Genomic DNA, 21103 nt, shown 5'->3' on the forward strand with positions numbered 1-21103 from the left:
ATCGGTGACTACTTGAAAAAAAGTATCGGTACTTGTACTCGGTCCTAAAAAAGTGGTATCGGGACAACCCTAATAACTACTATAATACTGCTCCTATGTACAAGAATATAACTACTATAATACTGCCTCCTATGTACAAGAATATAACTACTATAATACTGCTCCTATGTACAAGAATATAACTGCTATAATACTGCTCCTATGTACAAGTATATAACTACTATAATACTGCTCCTATGTACAAGAATATAACTACTATAATACTGCTCCTATGTACAAGAATATAACTACTATAATACTGCTCCTATGTACAAGTATATAACTACTATAATACTGCTCCTATGTACAAGAATATACCTACTATAATACTGCCTCCTATGTACAAGAATATAACTACTATAATACTGCTCCTATGTACAAGAATATAACTGCTATAATACTGCTCCTATGTACAAGTATATAACTACTATAATACTGCTCCTATGTACAAGCAGGGCCGTTTCTAGGGGCGGGCGGGACGGGCGGCCGCCCGGGGCGCTGTCAGAAGGGGGGCGCCGGCAGGGGCGCCCTGTGTGGTGTAAAAAAATAAAAAATAAAAATTGGTTATATATAATTGCCGGCCGGCGGCACCCGTCATGCTGCGCCTCCTGAGCGGCTAAGCGCTTGCCGCTCCTCTAAAGAATCTCCTGCCTGCTGTCTCTGCTCTGTGCTCATGTTAATGTAGCGTGGCCGAGCTCTGGTCGGTCCGCGGTACTGGAGCTTCTGTTTCCTGTACCCGGCCGGACTGACAGGAAGTGCTCACTTAGTGTGCACTTCCTTTCAGTCCGGCCGGGTACAGGAAACAAATGCTCCTGTACCGCGGACCGACCAGAGCTCGGCCACGCTACACTAGAGGTGATAATAGAATGGAAATAAGTGACAGGGGGGGGGAGAATGGAAATTAGTGACAGGGGGGGGGGGAGAATGGAAATTAGTGACAGGGGGGGGGGGGGGAGAATGGAAATTAGTGACGGGGGAGGGGGAGAATGGAAATTAGTGACAGGGGAGGGGGAGAATAGAAATTAGTGATGGGGGGGGGGGAGAATGGAAATTAGTGATGGGGGGGGGGGAGAATGGAAATTAGTGACAGGGGGGGGGGAATGGAAATGAATGACAAGGGGGGGGATGGAAATGAGTGACAAGGGGGGGGATGGAAATGAGTGACAAGGGGGGGGGAATGGAAATGAATGACAAGGGGGGGGGATGGAAATGAGTGACAAGGGGGGGGGATGGAAATGAGTGACAAGGGGGGGGGATGGAAATGAGTGACAAGGGGGGGAGGGGGGTAGAAGAGAGTGACAAGGGAGTCCCCAGAGCCAGACTGCAGCCAGAGACCAGATCATCTTATTGTCCTGGTGGTAAGTAGACAATGCAATATGTTTATTATGTAATTGTTTAGTTATTAATACTACATTGGAAACTAATTGACCTCACATTTAGGGTCCATTCACACGTCCGTATGTGTTTTGCGGATCCACAAAACACGGACAGCGGCAATGTGCGTTCCGCATTTTGCGGACCGCACATTGCCGGCACTAAGAGAATATGCCTATTCTTGTCCGCTATTGTGGACAAGAATAGGACATGTTCTATTTTTTTCAGGATCGGAATTGCGGCCCCATAGAAATGTATGGGTCCACAATTCCATTCCGCAAAAAGACAGCTACAAGAAGCTGGATTAACCGTAAGGGAAGCATAGCAGTTATTTTAATTTAAAAGCTGAGAAAGGGGTGGGGGGGGCGGCAATTTTTATCTTGCCTAGGGCGGCAAAAATCCTCGCACCGGCCCTGCCTCCCTCTGACATCTCGCCTGACCTGTGCCCGAGTGCCGAGTCCTCTCACTCTTCAGACAGTGCGGGCGGCACTTACTGACGTCACGCGCCTGCTCCTCCCACTAGGCGGCGCAGGCGTGTGACATACAGTGAGTGAGTGAGCGCCGCACTGCCTGCCTGTTACCGCCCGCCCTGAGCCCCTGAGCAGTGCTGCTGCCTGCTGTGAGGCGAGTGATGGTCTGGGGGGGCATTAATTACAATGGGGGGGGGGCATTAATTGCAATGGGGGGGCATTAATTGCAATGGGGGGGCATTAATTGCAATGGGGGGGCATTAATTGCAATGGGGGGGCATTAATTACAATGGGGGGGACATTAATTACAATGGGGGGGGGGAGCACTGTGGGAGACATGAAAATGGGGGCCACTGTCACTGTGGGGGACATTAAGTTTAATAAGGATCAGTATGGACATTATTTAGAATGGAGGCTGCTGTTGGTGTCATTACTCATTATAACTGTATAATGTCAGGCCTAGTCCTGAGCTGAGTTATATCACCCTGCCCATGCCCTGTATAATAATGTACCCATCCCTGATACCCCTTAGTTATATTACCCGGCTGGAGTAATATAACTAAGGGGTATCAGGGTACATTATTATACAGGGCAGGGTAATATAACTCAGGACTAGGCCTATCAGACATTATACAGTTATAATGACACCCACAGCAGCCTCCATTCTAAATAATGTCCATAGTGATCCTTATTAAAAATAATGTCCCCCCACAGACAGGCAGTGCGGGCGGCGGCGCTCACTCACTGTACGTCACGCGCCGCGTGATGTACAGTAGTGAGGAGAGCACCGCCGCCCGCAGAGCCTGCCTGTTACCCCCCGCCCGGAGCAGTGCTGAGAAAGAAGCCTGCTGTGAGTGAGAGCCTGAGACTGTGGGTCACTGTGACCGTCCGTGCAATGTGGTTCCACATTTTTTACAATGGGGAGACACTTATTTCATCGAGCAGTTTTGAGGGGGGGGGGGAGTTTTTTTGACACTCGCCCTGAGAGAAATTTTACCTAGGAACTGCACTGTGTACAAGAATATAACTACTATAATACTGCTCCTATGTACAAGAATATAACTACTATAATACTGCCTCCTATGTACAAGAATATAACTACTATAATACTGCCCTGTATGTACAAGAATATAACTACTATAATACTGCCTCCTATGTACAAGAATATAACTACTATAATACTGCTCCTATGTACAAGAATATAACTACTATAATACTGCTCCTATGTACAAGAATATAACTACTATAATACTGCTCCTATGTACAAGAATATAACTACTATAATACTGCTTCTATGTACAAGAATATAACTACTATAATACTGCTCCTATGTACAAGAATATAACTACTATAATACTGCTCCTGTGTACAAGAATATAACTACTATAATACTGCTCCTATGTACAAGAATATAACTACTATAATACTGCTCCTATGTACAAGAATATAACTACTATAATACTGCTCCTATGTACAAGAATATAACTACTATAATACTGCTTCTATGTACAAGAATATAACTAATATAATACTGCCTCCTATGTACAAGAATATAACTAATATAATACTGCCTCCTATGTACAAGAATATAACTAATATAATACTGCCTCCTATGTACAAGAATATTACTACTATAATACTGTTCCTATGTACAAGAATATAACTACTATAATACTGCTCCTGTGTACAAGAATATAACTACTATAATACTGCTCCTGTGTACAAGAATATAACTACTATAATACTGCCTCCTATGTACAAGAATATAACTACTATAATACTGCCTCCTGTTGATTTGTACTTTGGTTTCTTGTATGAGGGGGTCAGTGTTTAGCTGTGACTATGGCTGTACATTATACCGGGGGGGTTTGCTGTCCCGCTCAGAGACCCCTCTCTATAACCTTGTGGTTTGGACTGTGTTGGGGATTTTGTTCTTTTTTTGTAGAAGACAAAGCAGTTAGGGGACGGGGTGAGGTGTGTAGCTCTGATGCTCCCTTGTTTATCTGGATAGTCTCCTACATGGTGAGTACTGAAGTATGTTTAGGGAGATGCTTCCTAGTAGCCGTCAACCCGAGACCATTAAAGTAGCCTTTAGGGGCATGAAATGTGGATCTTCCTTGTATTTCCCCTGTATACAGATATAGCAGAGATGACTTTGTGTGTGGTGCAGGGTTTGAGTAAACCTACTGCAGTATCTCATCTTGGATATCTGGATGCAGTGTCCTGGTGATAATCGGTTAATATGTACAAGCAAGGCTGCAGTGTAAAGCATGGAGGGTGGGACAGAGCCCGAGCTTCTGGTGAGACAGGAGGTGGAGTTTCTTTCTACCTCAGACTCCAGTGGACAATGCAGAGGAGCGGCAGACTTACCTGCTGGTTGTTGTGGTTGTATGACGCCTCGGACATTGACTCAGCTTCTATCCTTCTTTTGTATCAGCCACTGCTCAGAAACCCAAATGAATCCACATGGCAGGGTTTCTGGAAGAAGGTCCGTCTTCTCGTACCGTACATGTGGCCTCGAGGGAACGTATTTCTGCAGCTCCTGGTTCTCCTCTGCATGGGACTGATGGGGCTGGAGCGGGCCATCAACGTCTTTGTTCCCATCTACTACAAGACTATAGGTGAGGCGCCATCGTTGGGGAAGTCATGGGATTTTCTATGGTTGAATTTTAATTATTGTTCAAGGAAAGTTCTGAAACTTTTTAATATGCATGATGTTGCAAATTCCCGAAATGTTTTCAGGATCTCTGCTTCCTGTCAGTGAATGGGAATTTCACACCAACAGGATGAAAACCCTTTCAGATCATTGTCCAAATGAAACGCATGCAAAGCAAGCACTGTAACGAGCCCTGCACCTCTGTGAGCAGGACGTTCAGTGGCAGCAAGCAGAGATCTGGACACTGGGGAGGAAGGATTGCACTTTCTTTACGTAAAGCTGGAGAACCCCTTCAATGCTGGCATTGTCCTGTACGGCTATGTGTTCTTGTTACAGTGGACCAGCTGACGGAGGGCTCTCCGTGGCACACCCTGGCGCTCACCGTCTGCATATACGTTCTGCTCAAGTTACTTCAGGGCGGAGGAGCAGGTAATATCTGAATGCTGTCCGTATATATATATATATATATATATATATATGTGGTATGTTACGCACATGCGACATTACGGGGCACATTAAGTATTTAGTTTATTAGTGGGAGTAGCAGTTGAGGTTACGCAGCCCCATTAAAAACACAGGACTGTTACTGTATGAAGTGCAGAGGAGCCGTGATACATTATAACAATTACAATAGACACATCAGCCAATCACAGAGGGTCTTACTGTCAAGATCTTCCCCTCCCACAAACATATTTCCCCGCCTCCATGTCCTCTAAGGAGGGCCCCTAAACTCATTCCGGCCACCTTACCAGACCTGTACTCCAAACAAATCATAAAATTCAGTCAGACCATAAAACTATTCAGATGCCGCTGTGGTACCTGTGAAGGGGTTGTGCATGTTTGGGATATTTTCTCATTTTTTTTTTTGGCACCCGTCCACCTCCTGGGCAGACCTGCGAAGGGAAGCCTACTTACCCGTCTCCTGCGTTTTCCGGCCTTCACGGATCCACTGCTAGGTTCCTGGAAGTAAGCTTCTGGTTTGACACCGCTGTGGCCAGCGATTGGCTGCAGCGGTGTCAAACCGGAAGTTTACATCCAGTAACTTGGCAATGGAGCCGTGAGGATCGGAGAGCAAAGGAGACGGGTAAGTAAGATTCCCTTCGCAGGTCTGCACAGGAGATGGTTGGTTGCCAAAAAAAAAATGCAGCAGTGACCTGCTTCCTATTGTCATGACGCAATGGGAACAGGTCACAGCTGCAGCCAGCGATTGGCTGCAGTGGATGCAAAATGGGAGTTTACATCCAGAGACCTGAGTGGAGCCGGGAAAGCCACAGTGTCCTTCCCAGGTCTGCCCAGAAGCTAGGTGTGCAAACCCCCCCTCCCCCCTCCCCACAACCCCTTAAAATGAAAGTGTACCTACATTTTTAACTAAACTTTTTTAAAACCCTATTCTAAATGTGCTAAAATAATATTTGTAATACACTTTATTTATTTTTACTTTTCAATGCATAAAAGGCTCCTGAGATAAATTAGATGCCAGACAAGACCAATAATAAAAGTATACACTTGCTGCTCCTGGTTCCTCTTCACTCAGGACCCCTACAGTAGTTTCGCTAAATGCACTGGAGTAGACGCTGCCCCCATAGCTGGCATCCCTCCTCCGGATTCAGACCAGGGTTTGCCAATTCCGCCCCCCCCACCCCCCATAAGTAAACCCCTTGAATCGATCCTTTCACCAGTGTCTGCAGCGCCCATTTCACCTATGCCTTTTGATGATTTTCTAAAATCCCCCCCCCCCCCTCCAAAGGTGCGACTGGCTTTGTTAGTAACCTGCGCAGCTTCCTGTGGATCCGCGTGCAGCAGTTCACAAACCGGGAGGTGCAGATCCGCCTGTTCGCCCACCTGCACGCCCTTTCTCTGCGCTGGCATCTTGGCCGAAAAACGGGTGAAGTGTTACGCAGCATAGACCGAGGCACCAGCAGCATCAATAGTCTCCTGAGGTAAGTGACCCCGGAGACTGAGGGTCGGCCTGAGGGTCGATGCCGGAGCCACGTAGGCATGATGCCCGTCTTTGTCTCTTTTCCCAGTTACATTGTGTTCAGCATCCTTCCCACCATCGCGGACATTATCATCGGCATCATCTATTTCACCTCTTCCTTCAACGCCTGGTTTGGACTGATCATTTTCGTCTGCATGGCCTTGTACATAAGTGAGTATATTGGGGAGAGAGCGACGGGGGCCGGAAATCTCAGGAAGGTGGGGTGGGAGTCCTAGAACTGGGAGGAACCTGCAGACCTTGAAATGTTAGGGCCTCAAAAACCTTAGCCCAGAGGTTGAGCGTTTTAGGCATTTTAGCTTCTTAATCGTCTCACCCCTGGTTTTCAGCCTTGACCATCATCATCACAGAATGGAGGACTAAATACCGCCGGGATATGAACACCAGCGACAACGAGGCCAAATCTCGGGCTGTGGATTCGTTGCTGAACTTTGAAACGGTGACCTGCACCTCTCTGCTGCTCTGTCCGCTATAGCTGCATTTTCTCAATGTCTGATACAATATATACAGATGTAGTAATCGTTAACCTTTTATATTTTATTTTATTTTTTTGTGAGGGGTTTTGTTTTTTCACTTCCTGTCTTCCCAGAGCCATTACCTTTTTTTTTTCATTTACAGAGCCGTGCGGGGCTTTTCTTTTGCGGGACAATTTTGTACTTTCTAACGGCACCATTTACTGTTGCATACAATGTAGGGGAACAGGGAAAAAAAAATTCTAAATGGGGTGGAATTAGGGAAAAAAATGAATTTTGCAACAGTTTTATGTGCTTTGGTTTTACAGCTTCCCTGTATAGTAAAAATTGCCGGTTCCCTTCAATCTCTGGGTCAGTACGATTACGGTGATACCACATTTATATAGTTTTTCTTGTGTCTTAATATTGAAATAAAATAAAATCTTTGGAAAAAGAGCTGTTACTTTGCTCTGATGCGCTGGGTTTCTCGGAAGAGACCCAGCATATCCGAGCTGCAGTTCTTATGGAGGCCTGCAGGTGGCAAGTGGAGCTTAGATTGTAGTTCTGTTGAACTACACAGTGTAAGCTGAAAGCAATCGGAAGATCGTATAGTCTAGCCTCCTAGGAGGACTAAAAAAAGTTTAAAAAAATAACTAAGGGTACTTTCACACTTGCGTTTTTCTTTTCCGGCACGGAGTTCCGTCCTAGGGGCTCTATACCGGAAAAGAACTGATCAGTTTTATCCCCATGTATTCTGAATGGAGAGCAATCCGTTCAGGATGCATCAGGACGTCTTCAGTTCAGTCTTTTTGACTGATCAGGACAAAGATAAGGGCTCTTTCACACTTGCGTTGTTCTTTTCTTCCGGCATAGAGTTCCGTCGTCGGGGCTCTATGCCGGAAGAATCCTGATCAGGATTATCCTAATGCATTCTGAATGGAGAGAAATCCGTTCAGGATGCATCAGGATGTCTTCATTTCCGGAACGGAACGTTTTTTGGCCGGAGAAAATACCGCAGCATGCTGCGCTTTTTGCTCCGGCCAAAAATCCTGAACACTTGCCGCAAGGCCGGATCCGGAATTAATGCCCATTGAAAGGCATTGATCCGGATCCGGCCTTAAGCTAAACATCGTTTTGGCGCATTACCGGACCCGACATTTAGCTTTTTCTGAATGGTTACCATGGCTGCCGGGACGCTAACGTCCTGGCAGCCATGGTAAAGTGTAGCAGGGAGCAGCATACTTACCGTCCGTGCGGCTCCCAGGGCGCTCCAGAGTGACGTCAGGGCGCCCCAAGCGCATGGATCACGTCATCCATGCGCATGGGGCGCTCTGACGTCATTCTGGAGCGCCCCGGGAGCCGCACGGACTGTAAGTATACCGCTCCTACTATGGCAACCAGGACTTTAATAGCGTCCTGGCTGCCATAGTAACACTAAACGCAATTTGAGGACGGCTCCGTCTTCAAATGCTTTCAGTACACTTGCGTTTTTCCGGATCCAGCGTGTAATTCCGGCAAGTGGAGTACACGCCGGATCCGGACAACGCAAGTGTGAAAGAGGCCTAAAACCGCAGCATGCTATGGTTTTATCTCCGGCCCAAAAAACTAAACACTTGCCTTAATTCCGGATCCGGCATTTTTTTCCATAGGAATGCGCAGACCAAAAAAAAAGGTGAAAAAAAAATAAATGCCGGATCCGTTTTTACGGATGACACCGGAAAGACGGATCTGGCATTTTTCTGACTGATCAGTATCCTGATCAGTCTTACAAATGCCATCAGTTGGCATACGTTTTGCCGGATCCGGCAGTCAGTTCCGGCGACGGAACTGCTTGCTGAATCACTTTGCCGCAAGTGTGAAAGTAGCCTAAATAAAAAATATAAACATTTTAAATCTCCCCCTTTTCCCAGAATTAAAAATAAACACTAAAAAAACAAAGATCATGGCCGCATCCCATGATGCCTATTAAAATATAAAAATATTTATCCCATATGGCAAATAACGTAACAGGAGAAAAAAAAAACCTGGCCGATTCCCTTTCTTTTCTTTTTTTTTTTTTTTTTTTTATTGCTTCATTTACCCAAAAAATTGAATAAAACGTGATCAGAAAGTCAAACGCACTCCAAGATGGTATCGATAAAAACTGCAGATCGTCCCTGCAAAAAATGAGACCCACACCGCTCCGTAGACATAACTACAAAGTTATGTTTTTTTTTTCAGTATTAAAACACAAGAAAAACTATATAAATGTGGTATCGTTGTAATTGTAGGGGACAGGTCAGTAAAACTGTGGCGTAATTAAATAATTATTTTTTTTTTCCAATTCCACCCCATTTCGATTTTTTTTTCCCAGCTTCTTACCGCATTGTATACAATATAAAATGGTACCATTAGAAAGTACAACTTGTCCTGCAAAAAAAAAACAAGCCCTACACAGCTATGTGAATGGAAAAATAAAAAAAGTTATGGCTTCGGGAAGACGGGGAAACAAAATGAAAATACACAAAAATCCTCCGGTACTCAAGGGGTTAAAGCTTACTGTTACAATGTATTTAATGTGTTGTCAGGTCACAGATTGCTACATCTGTACATAACGCTGCTAAAGTCTTCCTGTAAAACCGAGTGATTTTAGGATCAAAGAAAGTAATGATGATGATCCCTGTATTTCGAGATGGACAAAAAAACACCTGCTTCCCATCCTGGCAGTGGATGAATCCAGTTTCCCTATTCGGGACACATGCATGCTCAGCCAAGCCCGGCATGCATGTGTCTGGGGGTGGAGGAATAGCCGTCTGAACTGTATGGGCACGTTTAAGAATGCTTTATACCTGACCCATGTCGTCTTCTCTCCCAGGTGAAGTACTACAATGCCGAGTCTTATGAGGTGAACAGGTTCAATGATTCCATAGTGAAGTACCAGGTAAGACCGAGCATTTATAGCTTTATATAGTGGCATCCATGGAAGCTGCTAGGTGCCAGATCAGCAGATTTTCTGCATTACCAGAAGGTGATATAAAAGTAGATATAACTGGGCATACTGTTTGGTGGGGGTTGATCCTGCTGATTAAATTATACCTGCCTTGTGAAAATCAGTTCCAGTGTTCCTGAGAAAAACTACTTAAATTTTTTTATGTAAATTACCCAAGGGCGGGGCCTAGCCCCTGAACTTTCCATGCTGGCTACGCCCCTCAATGCATCGGTGCACTATTTTGCATAGAAGTCTTTTTTTCTTGGAAATACTGGAACCTATTTTCACAAAATACATATCACTTCGTTCAGCAGGATCAACCCCGCCATACTTTTTTTTTTACATTTTTTTTTTCTCTCCAGTTTTTACAAGCCCTACTTGTTAGAAGGCTCCCTTTAAAATTAAGACGATCACAGAGTGTTCTGCTACTGAGAACCTCGGCAATCAGCTGTGATCTGTGGTGAGACCTGACGGCAAGTGTTCTGTTTTCCTGCAGCACCACCACAGGGGAAATGAAATATTACACAGTGCCCATTTTAGTGGATACAAGTTTAATGGGGCTGTCCAATATTTTTGTATTGATGACCTTTGCTGCTCCTCCAACATCCAGGACCCTGACGATCAGGTGTTTGAAGAGGCCGTGGTCCCCCGCCAGTAACGTCATGTTCATGGGGCTGAGCTGCAGTACCAAGTACAGCCACTATACCATGTTTGGCGCTGTGCTTGTATACCAAAGCACTGCGGCCTCTTCAAACAGCTGTTTGGTACTGTATCAGATATTGATGACCTATGCTGAGGATAGGTCATTGGTATCGAAATCTTGGAACACCCCTTTAAGGAAATGTTGCAGTACCTGGTTTTACTCCTGTCCTGTTATTTTCATCCTCGCAGGTCTCGGAGTGGAAGGTTAACGCAACGCTCGCCTTCTTAAATCAGACGCAGAACCTGATCATCGGGTTCGGGCTGCTGGCCGGGTCCCTTCTCTGCGCCTACTTCGTCACCGAGAACAAGTTCAAAGTAAGTTGGCGGCGGGTTTAGCCGAATATCAGTTTATTCTGTCCGGAAAGCTCTTTGCTGACGTCGTCCTCTCGCACTTACAGGTTGGCGACTTTGTGTTGTTTGGCACTTACATTATCCAGCTGTATACGCCTCTGAACTGGTTTGGCACGTACTACAGGTAAGTGACATTACCAGCTCCGGTACGTTCACTGTGAGTCCTTGCTGTCATAAAAATCTCCTCTCCTTGTGCTGATGTCCGGCTGAGCCTGTGCTTGTACACAGAAGCCAATCTGAACATGCAGGACTGCAGTGTAAAGCATGGGGAAGGGATTTCAGACTACATTAGAATCCAATCGATTATGCAGCTGCGCTGGAGTCTCTGCTCAAACATAGGTCCAAACTTTAATGTTAAAGATTTAAGGGGATATTTCCATGTTGGAAAGTGATGGCATTATTTTATGATCAGTGGGGGTCACAGCGCTACATCATCGCTGGGTCCTAGTGGTTGGCCTACCAGCGCCCATAGAGTATTCATATACCCTCACTTTATTAGCCTTGCATTTCATGTATTTCTTCTCACCTCAGGATGATTCAGAATTCCTTCATTGACATGGAGAACATGTTTGAGCTGTTCAGCGAAGAACAAGAGGTGAGTGAACCTCGAATAACTCGTACCTGATGAGCTTGTGGTTGGGGCCTTCACACACACACATCCCCCCCTCGGGCTCTGTTCACATCTGCATCATTGTTTCTCTTATAAATGGAATCCACAATGCAGATCTCTCTGTGCTCCTGATGGGCTCTCTGTGCTCCTGATGGGCTCTCTGTGCTCCTGGTGGACTCTCTGTGCTCCTGGTGGACTCTCTGTGCTCCTGGTGGACTCTCTGTGCTCCTGGTGGGCTCTCTGTGCTCCTGGTGGACTCTCTGTGCTCCTGATGGGCTCTCTGTGCTCCTGATGGGCTCTCTGTGCTCCTGATGGGCTCTCTGTGCTCCTGATGGGCTCTCTGTGCTCCTGGTGGACTCTCTGTGCTCCTGGTGGGCTCTCTGTGCTCCTGGTGGGCTCTCTGTGCTCCTGGTGGGCTCTCTGTGCTCCTGGTGGGCTCTCTGTGCTCCTGGTGGGCTCTCTGTGCTCCTGGTGGGCTCTCTGTGCTCCTGGTGGGCTCTCTGTGCTCCTGGTGGGCTCTCTGTGCTCCTGGTGGGCTCTCTGTGCTCCTGGTGGACTCTCTGTGCTCCTGGTGGACTCTCTGTGCTCCTGGTGGACTCTCTGTGCTCCTGGTGGACTCTCTGTGCTCCTGGTGGACTCTCTGTGCTCCTGGTGGACTCTCTGTGCTCCTGGTGGACTCTCTGTGCTCCTGGTGGACTCTCTGTGCTCCTGGTGGACTCTCTGTGCTCCTGGTGGACTCTCTGTGCTCCTGGTGGACTCTCTGTGCTCCTGGTGGGCTCTCTGTGCTCCTGGTGGGCTCTCTGTGCTCCTGATGGGCTCTCTGTGCTCCTGATGGACTCTGTTTACTTACAGACTTCATGCTCCGTCCGTCCATCATTTTGACAGGGCGAATAGGCCTGCGTGCTGCACTACTACTCCCATCAAATAAGATGGAATCCTGACAGCCTCAGGGGAAGATATGAACAGAGCCGCAGCCGCAGACCATGCACTTCAGACAGCTATTCCTCCCGATCTCCACATACACGCGCACACTCAGCTCACCTAGGAGTCCAATGAGGAGAGAGGATAAAGATGATGTGGTTGTGTATGGCCACTGGGTGCTTACATAATTATAGTCACATGTGTTTATATAGCAAGGATGAAAGACTCATTAAAGGAAACCTGTCTGCAAGAAATTGACTGCTTCATCCGGCACACTGACTTATAGAGCTGACTCAGCTTAATGTAATGACACCTTTCATTCCTAAGATAAAGTACTTTTAATCTATATGCAAATGTCCTGTTAAGTGCACTGAGGGCGGGTCCAGGCCACTCTATGCACCCTTGTTCCTCCTGCTTCCTTTGCCAGCCCCTCGCTCTCTTTCTTTATTGACAAGGCCAGGTTCATACCTGATCCTTTCACTTGGCCCTGTCAATCAAGATAGAGAGGGAAGGCTGGCAAAGGAAGCCAGAGGAGCAATGGTGCAGCGTGACTTGGGCCCGCCCTCGGTGCACTTAACTGCTCATTAGCATATGGATTCAAAGTACTTCATCTCCAGAATGAAGCAAGGGGTCGCTAAGTGAAAGCTATCATTACATTCAGCGGAGCAAGCTCTACCGGGCATTGTGCCTGCTGAATTTCCTGACCGCAGGCTCCTTCCACCTGATTTATCCTATTGTCATGTAGTCCTGGAAACTAAAGACCTACACACCGAACACTGCTCACAGCTGAGGATTGGTTACAGTTGTATCCTCTCTGAGCTAAACAGTCTCCAGAATGATACATTTCACTTGCACTGATACATTGAAACAAACTCAGGACAGAGATTTCTGAACTTTATACAAAATCGTAAAACTCCTAAAATATTAAACTTCATCATTTTTAGGATTAATCATCTGTGCTCATTAATTTTTATATATTTTCATAGTGGTCAGAGCCCCAAATCTGCTCCATAGACATAGAGGTAAGTGATACATTCTGCAGTCACCACTAGAGGGAGCTCAGGAGGTTACTGAATGCTGTTTTATTATAGAAATCAATGTGTAACAGTCTGTAGTGAGCTCCCTCTAGTGGTGACTGCAGGTGGAGAGATTTGAATCCTTTATGTCTACGCATCAGATTTAGAGCTCTGTGTTAGCTATAGTATGGAGCCATCAGCACATCATTTTCTACCTGTTTACATCAGATGAAGAGCGGCATTCTCTGTAATAAAGACGCTGTGGTCGCTGTATGCAGCAGTCGCTCTCGTAGGAAGTGCTTCCCCTGGTGCGGGTTGGAGACTTGAAATCCTTTTTCCTCTTCCTGATCAGTTTTCTCCTCTTTTTATGATCCGCAGGTGAAGGATTTGGTGAACGCCCCAGGGCTGAGGTTCCGCTTGGGAAAAATTGAGTTTGAGAACATTCATTTCAGCTACGCGGACGGGTATGGGCGCGTCACATTGGGCGTATTTAACTGCAGTTAATAGACAGTAAAATTCCTCTAATCTGGTATTAATTAGACCTGATATCCAATAGTAAAACAAAGAGTGAGTGCAATATCAAAGGGGTTGTACAGAGCGCCACTCCTGTCCATGGTTGTGTCTGGTACTGCAGCTAGGCTTTATTGAAATGAAAGTGACTGATCTGCAATACCATTCACAACCTGTGCACACGTGTGGCACTGTTTATAGACCCCCCCTCAAATGCAGAATGCTGGAGAATGATGTCTGTCTATTCTGTCTCATTTTGTCTCATTCATCTCCATTGTCTTCTTTTCTACACTGAAGGAGGGAGATTCTGCGTGACGTCTCTTTTACCGTGATGCCGGGGCAGACAGTCGCACTGGTGAGCCGCTTGTTGAATTCTCTCATTTGTGGAGTTTCCCCAAGGAATCTGCATTTAAAGAAGTTTTCCGGGTGTTTAAAATTGATGGCCTTTCCTCAGGATCGGTCATCAATATGAGATCGGCACCTCCGACCTCAGCACTCCAGTGAGCTCGGCAGCCTCCTTAGAACGTACCAGGCATCCTGTGCACAGTGCTTGGACTTGGTATTGCAGCTCTGGCCCATTCTCGGGGGGTTTGTCCTTGCCCAGGGATGTGTCCTGTAACTGTCACAGCTTCTAACAGAAGGTAGAGCTGGTGGCATTTGAAGGATGGAACTGAGCATGTGCGACCGCCTCAGCAAGGTGGACAGAGACATGAGGAAAAGGGCAAACAGCTGGTGGCGATATACAGAAACATTTTATTGAATAATAAATTGTTGCTATACTAAATTCTTCATTACATGTGATTACAATATTATTCAGATTCAGGTGCTGACTTTTAAAATGAAGAATATTTTTCGTGGGACAACAGCTTTAACCCCCAATTTTTACTTCAATAGGTGGGACCATCTGGATCCGGAAAAAGTACTATCATACGGCTGCTCTTCCGCTTCTATGATGTCAAAGGTGGCAGCATCAGGATAGATGGGCAAGATATCTCCACAGTGAGTACCCAGCGTCTTGGATATCTATTTAATATATCTATTTCATGTCTATTATATACATATATATTAGGGATCGACCGATATTGATTTTTTAGGACCGATACCGATAATTTGTGAACTTTCAGGCCGATAGCCGATAATTTATACCGATATTCTGGGAATTTTCATTTTTGAGAAAAAAAAAAAATTCCTACACAAATCTGCTGAAAATTAATATGTTTATTGTTAATGTGTATTTTTTTGTTTATTGTTAATGTGTATTTTTTTTTATAAGTCTTTTTCATTTATACTTAATATTTTTGTGGTTTTTTTTTTTACTAACTTTTAGCCCCCTTAGGGACTAGAACCCTTGTCCTATTCCCCCTGATAGATCTCTATCAGGGTGAATAGGATCTCACACTGTCCCTGCTGTTCTGTGCTTTGTGCACACAGCAGCATGGAGCTTACCATGGCAGCCAGGGCTTCAATAGCGTCCTGGCTGCCATGGTAACCGATCGGAGCCCCAGGATTACACAGCTGGGGCTCCGATCGGAGGAGCAGGGGAGAGGGGATCCTGTGGCCACTGCCACCAATGAGTAATACTGGGTGGGGGGGGGGCGCACTGCGCCACCAATGTTTTTACTATTGGCCGGGATTGGGGTGGGGGCGCACTGCGCCACCAATGATTAATACTGGGGGGCTTGGGGGGGGGGGGCGCACTGCGCCACCAATGAAGATAAGTCTCTCAATCATTCACATACAGGAGGCGGGAGCTGGCTGCAGAATCACATAGTCGGCTCCCGACCTCTATGAGCGGTAGCTGCGATCCGCGGCACCTGAGGAGTTAACTACCGCGGATCGCAGCTATCGCTCATAGAGGCCGGGAGCCGGCTATGTGATTCTGCAGCCAGCTCCCGCCTCCTGTATATGAATGAATGAAAGACTCATCTTCATTGGTGGCGCAGCGGCCACAGCCCCTCCCCTCCTCTTGTCTTCTCTTCTGTCATTGGCGGCAGCAGCAGCAGCACAGGGGGAGGAGACACTGCTTCCTTCTCCCCTGTGCTGCGGAGGGAACACAGAACGCGCTGAGAGCAGCACGTTCTGTGTTCCCCATACGTTATCGGTATATCGGCAAAATAGATGCCGATACCGATAACGTTCAAAATCCTCAATATCGGCCGATAATATCGGCCAAACCGATAATCGGTCGATCCCTAATAAATAAATATATATATATATATATATATATATATATATATATATATATATATATATATATATACAGTGGGGGAAATAATTATTTGACCCCTCACTGATTTTGTAAGTTTGTCCAATGACAAAGAAATGAAAAGTCTCAGAACAGTATCATTTCAATGGTAGGTTTATTGTAACAGTGGCAGATAGCACATCAAAAGGAAAATCGAAAAAATAACTTTAAATAAAAGATAGCAACTGATTTGCATTTCATTGAGTGAAATAAGTATTTGAACCCTCTAACAAAAAAAGACTTAATACTTGGTGGAAAAACCCTTGTTTGCAAGCACAGAGGTCAAACGTTTCTTGTAATTGATGACCAAGTTTGCGCACATTTTAGGAGGAATGTTGGTCCACTCCTCTTTGCAGATCATCTCTAAATCCCTAAGGTTTCGAGGCTGTCTCTGTGCAACTCTGAGCTTGAGCTCCCTCCATAGGTTTTCGATTGGATTAAGGTCCGGAGACTGACTAGGCCACTCCATGACCTTAATGTGCTTCTTCTTGAGCCACTCCTTTGTTGCCTTTGCTGTATGTTTTGGGTCATTGTCGTGCTGGAACACCCATCCACGACCCATTTTCAGTTTCCTGGCAGAGGGAAGGAGGTTGTCGTTCAGGATTTCACGATACATGGCTCCGTCCATTTTCCCGTTTATGCGAATAAGTTGTCCTGTGCCCTTAGCAGAAAAACACCCCCAAAGCAAAATGTTTCCACCCCCATGCTTGACGGTGGGGACGGTGTTTTGGGGGTCATAGGCAGCATTTTTCTTCCTCCAAACACAGCGAGTTGAGTTAATGCCAAAGAGCTCTATTTTGGTCTCATCAGACCACAGCACCTTCTCCCAGTCACTCTCTGAATCATTCAGGTGTTCATTGGCAAACTTCAGACGGGCCTGCACATGTGCCTTCCTGAGCAGGGGGAGCTTGCGAGCCCTGCAGGATTTTAATCCATTGCGGTGTAATGTGTTTCCAATGGTTTTCTTGGTGACTGTGGTCCCTGCTAATTTGAGGTCATTAACTAACTCCTCCCGGGTAGTTCTAGGATGCTTTTTCACCTTTCTCAGAACCATTGACACCCCACGAGGTGAGATCTTGCGTGGAGCCCCAGAGCGAGGTCGATTGATGGTCATTTTGTGCTCCTTCCATTTTCGAACAATCGCACCAACAGTTGTCACCTTCTCTCCCAGCTTCTTGCTAATGGTTTTGTAGCCCATTCCAGCCTTGTGCAGGTCTACAATTTTGTCTCTGACATCCTTGGACAGCTCTTTGGTCTTTCCCATGTTGGAGAGTTTGGAGTCTGCTTGATTGATTGATTCTGTGGACAGGTGTCTTTTATACAGGTGACTAGTTAAGACAGGTGTCCTTAATGAGGGGGACTAATTGAGTAGAAGTGTCTAACCACTCTGTGGGAGCCAGAACTCTTAATGGTTGGTAGGGGTTCAAATACTTATTTCACTCAATGAAATGCAAATCAGTTGCTATCTTTTATTTAAAGTTATTTTTTCGATTTTCCTTTTGATGTGCTATCTGCCACTGTTACAATAAACCTACCATTGAAATGATACTGTTCTGAGACTTTTCATTTCTTTGTCATTGGACAAACTTACAAAATCAGTGAGGGGTCAAATAATTATTTCCCCCACTGTATATATATAATATATATATATATATATATATATATATATATATATATATATATATATACACACACAAACAAGTTAGGGATATTTGGCTTTTGGGTGAAATTTATGGGAAACGTGAAAAGTTTCCGCTCCATTGATATATTATATCATGAAAGCTTAGAAGTAGCAACGGTGAGCCTCTACACATGGCGACTCAATGGGATTCAGATCTGGAGAAAGTGCAGGCTGGGACGCCATGCCTCAGCAGACAATAAGTCCACTTGTGAACAGCAGGAGACGTCGTTGTCAAGCTGGAATTGATGCTCAAGGCCACAGGACAAGTTATTGAGACACTGACATTTCTGTGGCGGTATACCCAGCACGGGGGTCGGCTTGTGTTTCAATAAATTGTGTGAGATGAAGAAATCACCATTGCTGCTTCTACTTAAATGCCCGACTTTCATGATATAATATCACTGGAGCCGGAACTTTTAATGTTTTCCATAAATTTCACCCGAAAGCCAAATATCCCTAACTAGATATATATACAGTACAGACCAAAAGTTTGGACACACCTTCTTATTCAAAGAGTTTTCTTTATTTTCATGACTATGAAAATTGTAGATTCACACTGAAGGCATCAAAACTATGAATTAACACATGTGGAATTATATACATAACAAACAAGTGTGAAACAACTGAAAATATGTCATATTCTAGGTTATTCAAAGTAGCCACCTTTTGCTTTGATTACTGCTTTGCACACTCTTGGCATTCTCTTGATGAGCTTCAAGAGGTAGTCCCCTGAAATGGTTTTCACTTCACAGGTGTGCCCTGTCAGGTTTAATAAGTGGGATTTTTTGCCTTATAAATGGGGTTGGGACCATCAGTGGCGTTGAGGAGAAGTCAGGTGGATACACAACTGATAGTCCTACTGAATAGACTGTTAGAATTTGTATTAGGGCAAGAAAAAAGCAACTAAGTAAAGAAAAACGAGTGGCCATCATTACTTTAAGAAATGAAGGTCAGTCAGTCAGCCGGAAAATTGGGAAAACTTTGAAAGTAAGGGCTATTTGACCATGAAGAAGAGTGATGGGGTGCTGCGCCAGATGACCTGGCCTCCACAGTCACCGGACCTGAACCCAATCGAGATGGTTTGGGGTGAGCTGGACCGCAGAGTGAAGGCAAAAGGGCCAACAAGTGCTAAGCATCTCTGGGAACTCCTTCAAGACTGTTGGAAGACCATTTCAGGGGACTACCTCTTGAAGCTCATCAAGAGAATGCCAAGAGTGCGCAAAGCAGTAATCAAAGCAAAAGGTGGCTACTTTGAAGAACCTAGAATATGACATATTTTCAGTTGTTTCACACTTGTTTGTTATGTATATAATTCCACATGTGTTAATTCATAGTTTTGATGCCTTCATAGTCATGAAAATAAAGAAAACTCTTTGAATGAGAAGGTGTGTCCAAACTTTTGGTCTGTACTGTGTGTGTGTGTGTGTGTGTGTGTGTATATATATATACCTTTCTGTGACTCTTCCAGTCTCTCTGTATCTCTGATACAACCTGCTGATGACACTCTGTGACACTCTCAGCTCAGTGGCCACTTCCGTCTGAGAACATCCTGCTTGAAGCCTCGCAATAGTGAGTTGGGGTACTTTCGCACTTTTCCGGCATAGAGTTCCGTCCTAGGGGCTCAATACCGGGAAAAAAACTAATCAATTTTATCCTAATGCATTCTGAATGGAGAGAAAGCCGTTCAGTATGCACCAGGATGTCTTCTGTTCAGTCACTGTACGGTTTTTCGACTGAGAAAATACCGCGGCATGCTGCGGTATTTTCTCCGTCCAAAATTCCAGAACACTTGCCAGAATGCTGGATCCGGCATTATTTTCTATTGAAATTCATTAATGCCGGAACCAGCTCCAAGTGTTCTGAAAAAACGGACCCAGTTTTGTGGTCTGCGCATGCGCAGACCTTTAAAAATGTGAAAAAGATAAATACCGGATCCATTTTTCCAGATGACAACCGGAGAGACGGATCCGGTATTGCAATGCATTTGTGAGACGGATCCGCATCCAGATCAGTCTACAAATGGTATCCGTTTGCATGCAGATTGCCGGAACTGCCTGCCGGAATCCAACAATGCAAGTGTGAAAGTACTGTTGATCAGTTGTTAGGCGTCGTCTTGGTCTCATGATGTCAAAATGTGAACAGCATGATGAGGAGGACTGTTTAAATACCAATTCTAATTGAGCCAGGAAATTTATTGGGAGATTCCTGGATCAAACCCCTGTTGTGAATTTTCCCGTTAACCTCCTTGTTAGAGAACAGCAAGTTGTGCAAAAAGTACTAAAACATTAAGCAGTTGGACATGTGCATTCAGAAGTTTAGAGATGGTCACCTGTAAAGGTCAGAGGGCATTTTAGGTTCATCCTGAAATTTCATCGACAAACCAAATATCCCTAACTTTTTAAGGGTAGTGTATTATATGCATACATAAAGAAAATCTAATAGATATATAATCTACAGGGTGGGCCATTTATATGGATACACCTTAATAAAATGGGAATGGTTGGTGATATTAACTTCCTGTTTGTGGCACATTAGTATATGTGAGGGGGGAAACTTTTCAAGATGGGTGGTGACCATGGCGGCCATTTTGAAGTCGGCCATTTTGAATCCAACTTTTGTTTTTTCAATAGGAAGGGGGTCATGTGACACATCAAACTTATTGGGAATTTCACAAGAAAAACAATGGTGTGCTTGGTTTTAACGTAACTTTATTCTTTCATGAGTTATTTACAAGTTTCTGACCACTTATAAAATGTGTTCAATGTGCTGCCCATTGTGTTGGATTGTCAATGCAACCCTCTTCTCCCACTCTTCACACACTGATAGCAACACCGCAGGAGAAATGCTAGCACAGGCTTCCAGTATCCGTAGTTTCAGGTGCTGCACATCTCGTATTATCTGAAGGCAATCGTCTATGCTGTGAAGATACGAGATGTGCAGCACCTGAAACGTTTTTCTTGCGAAATTCCCAATAAGTTTGATGTGTCACATGACCCCCTTCCTATTGGAAAAAACAAAAGTTGGATTCAAAATGGCCGACTTCAAAATGGCCGCCATGGTCACCACTCATCTTGAAAAGTTCCCCCCCTCACATATACTAATGTGCCACAAA

General features: G+C 45.1%; 1 protein-coding gene across 2 annotated transcripts in view; it reads left to right on the plus strand.

Annotated features, from left to right (window-relative positions):
- The window catches only part of ABCB6 (ATP binding cassette subfamily B member 6 (Langereis blood group)), a 40245-nt gene that overhangs the window by 13487 nt on the left and 5655 nt on the right, over window positions 1–21103 (plus strand). For both annotated transcript variants that reach the window (XM_040439690.1, XM_040439689.1), the window contains 12 exons: window positions 4321–4504; window positions 4876–4968; window positions 6287–6479; window positions 6567–6688; window positions 6865–6974; window positions 9842–9907; window positions 10847–10972; window positions 11056–11132; window positions 11540–11603; window positions 13934–14019; window positions 14363–14420; window positions 14960–15064. In XM_040439690.1, coding sequence (XP_040295624.1) covers window positions 4321–4504; window positions 4876–4968; window positions 6287–6479; window positions 6567–6688; window positions 6865–6974; window positions 9842–9907; window positions 10847–10972; window positions 11056–11132; window positions 11540–11603; window positions 13934–14019; window positions 14363–14420; window positions 14960–15064 — 1284 coding nt within the window. The remainder of the gene's footprint in view (window positions 1–4320; window positions 4505–4875; window positions 4969–6286; window positions 6480–6566; window positions 6689–6864; window positions 6975–9841; window positions 9908–10846; window positions 10973–11055; window positions 11133–11539; window positions 11604–13933; window positions 14020–14362; window positions 14421–14959; window positions 15065–21103) is intronic.

Source organism: Bufo bufo, chromosome 7 (assembly GCF_905171765.1).
Source record: "Bufo bufo chromosome 7, aBufBuf1.1, whole genome shotgun sequence".
NCBI classification, from domain to species: domain Eukaryota; kingdom Metazoa; phylum Chordata; class Amphibia; order Anura; family Bufonidae; genus Bufo; species Bufo bufo.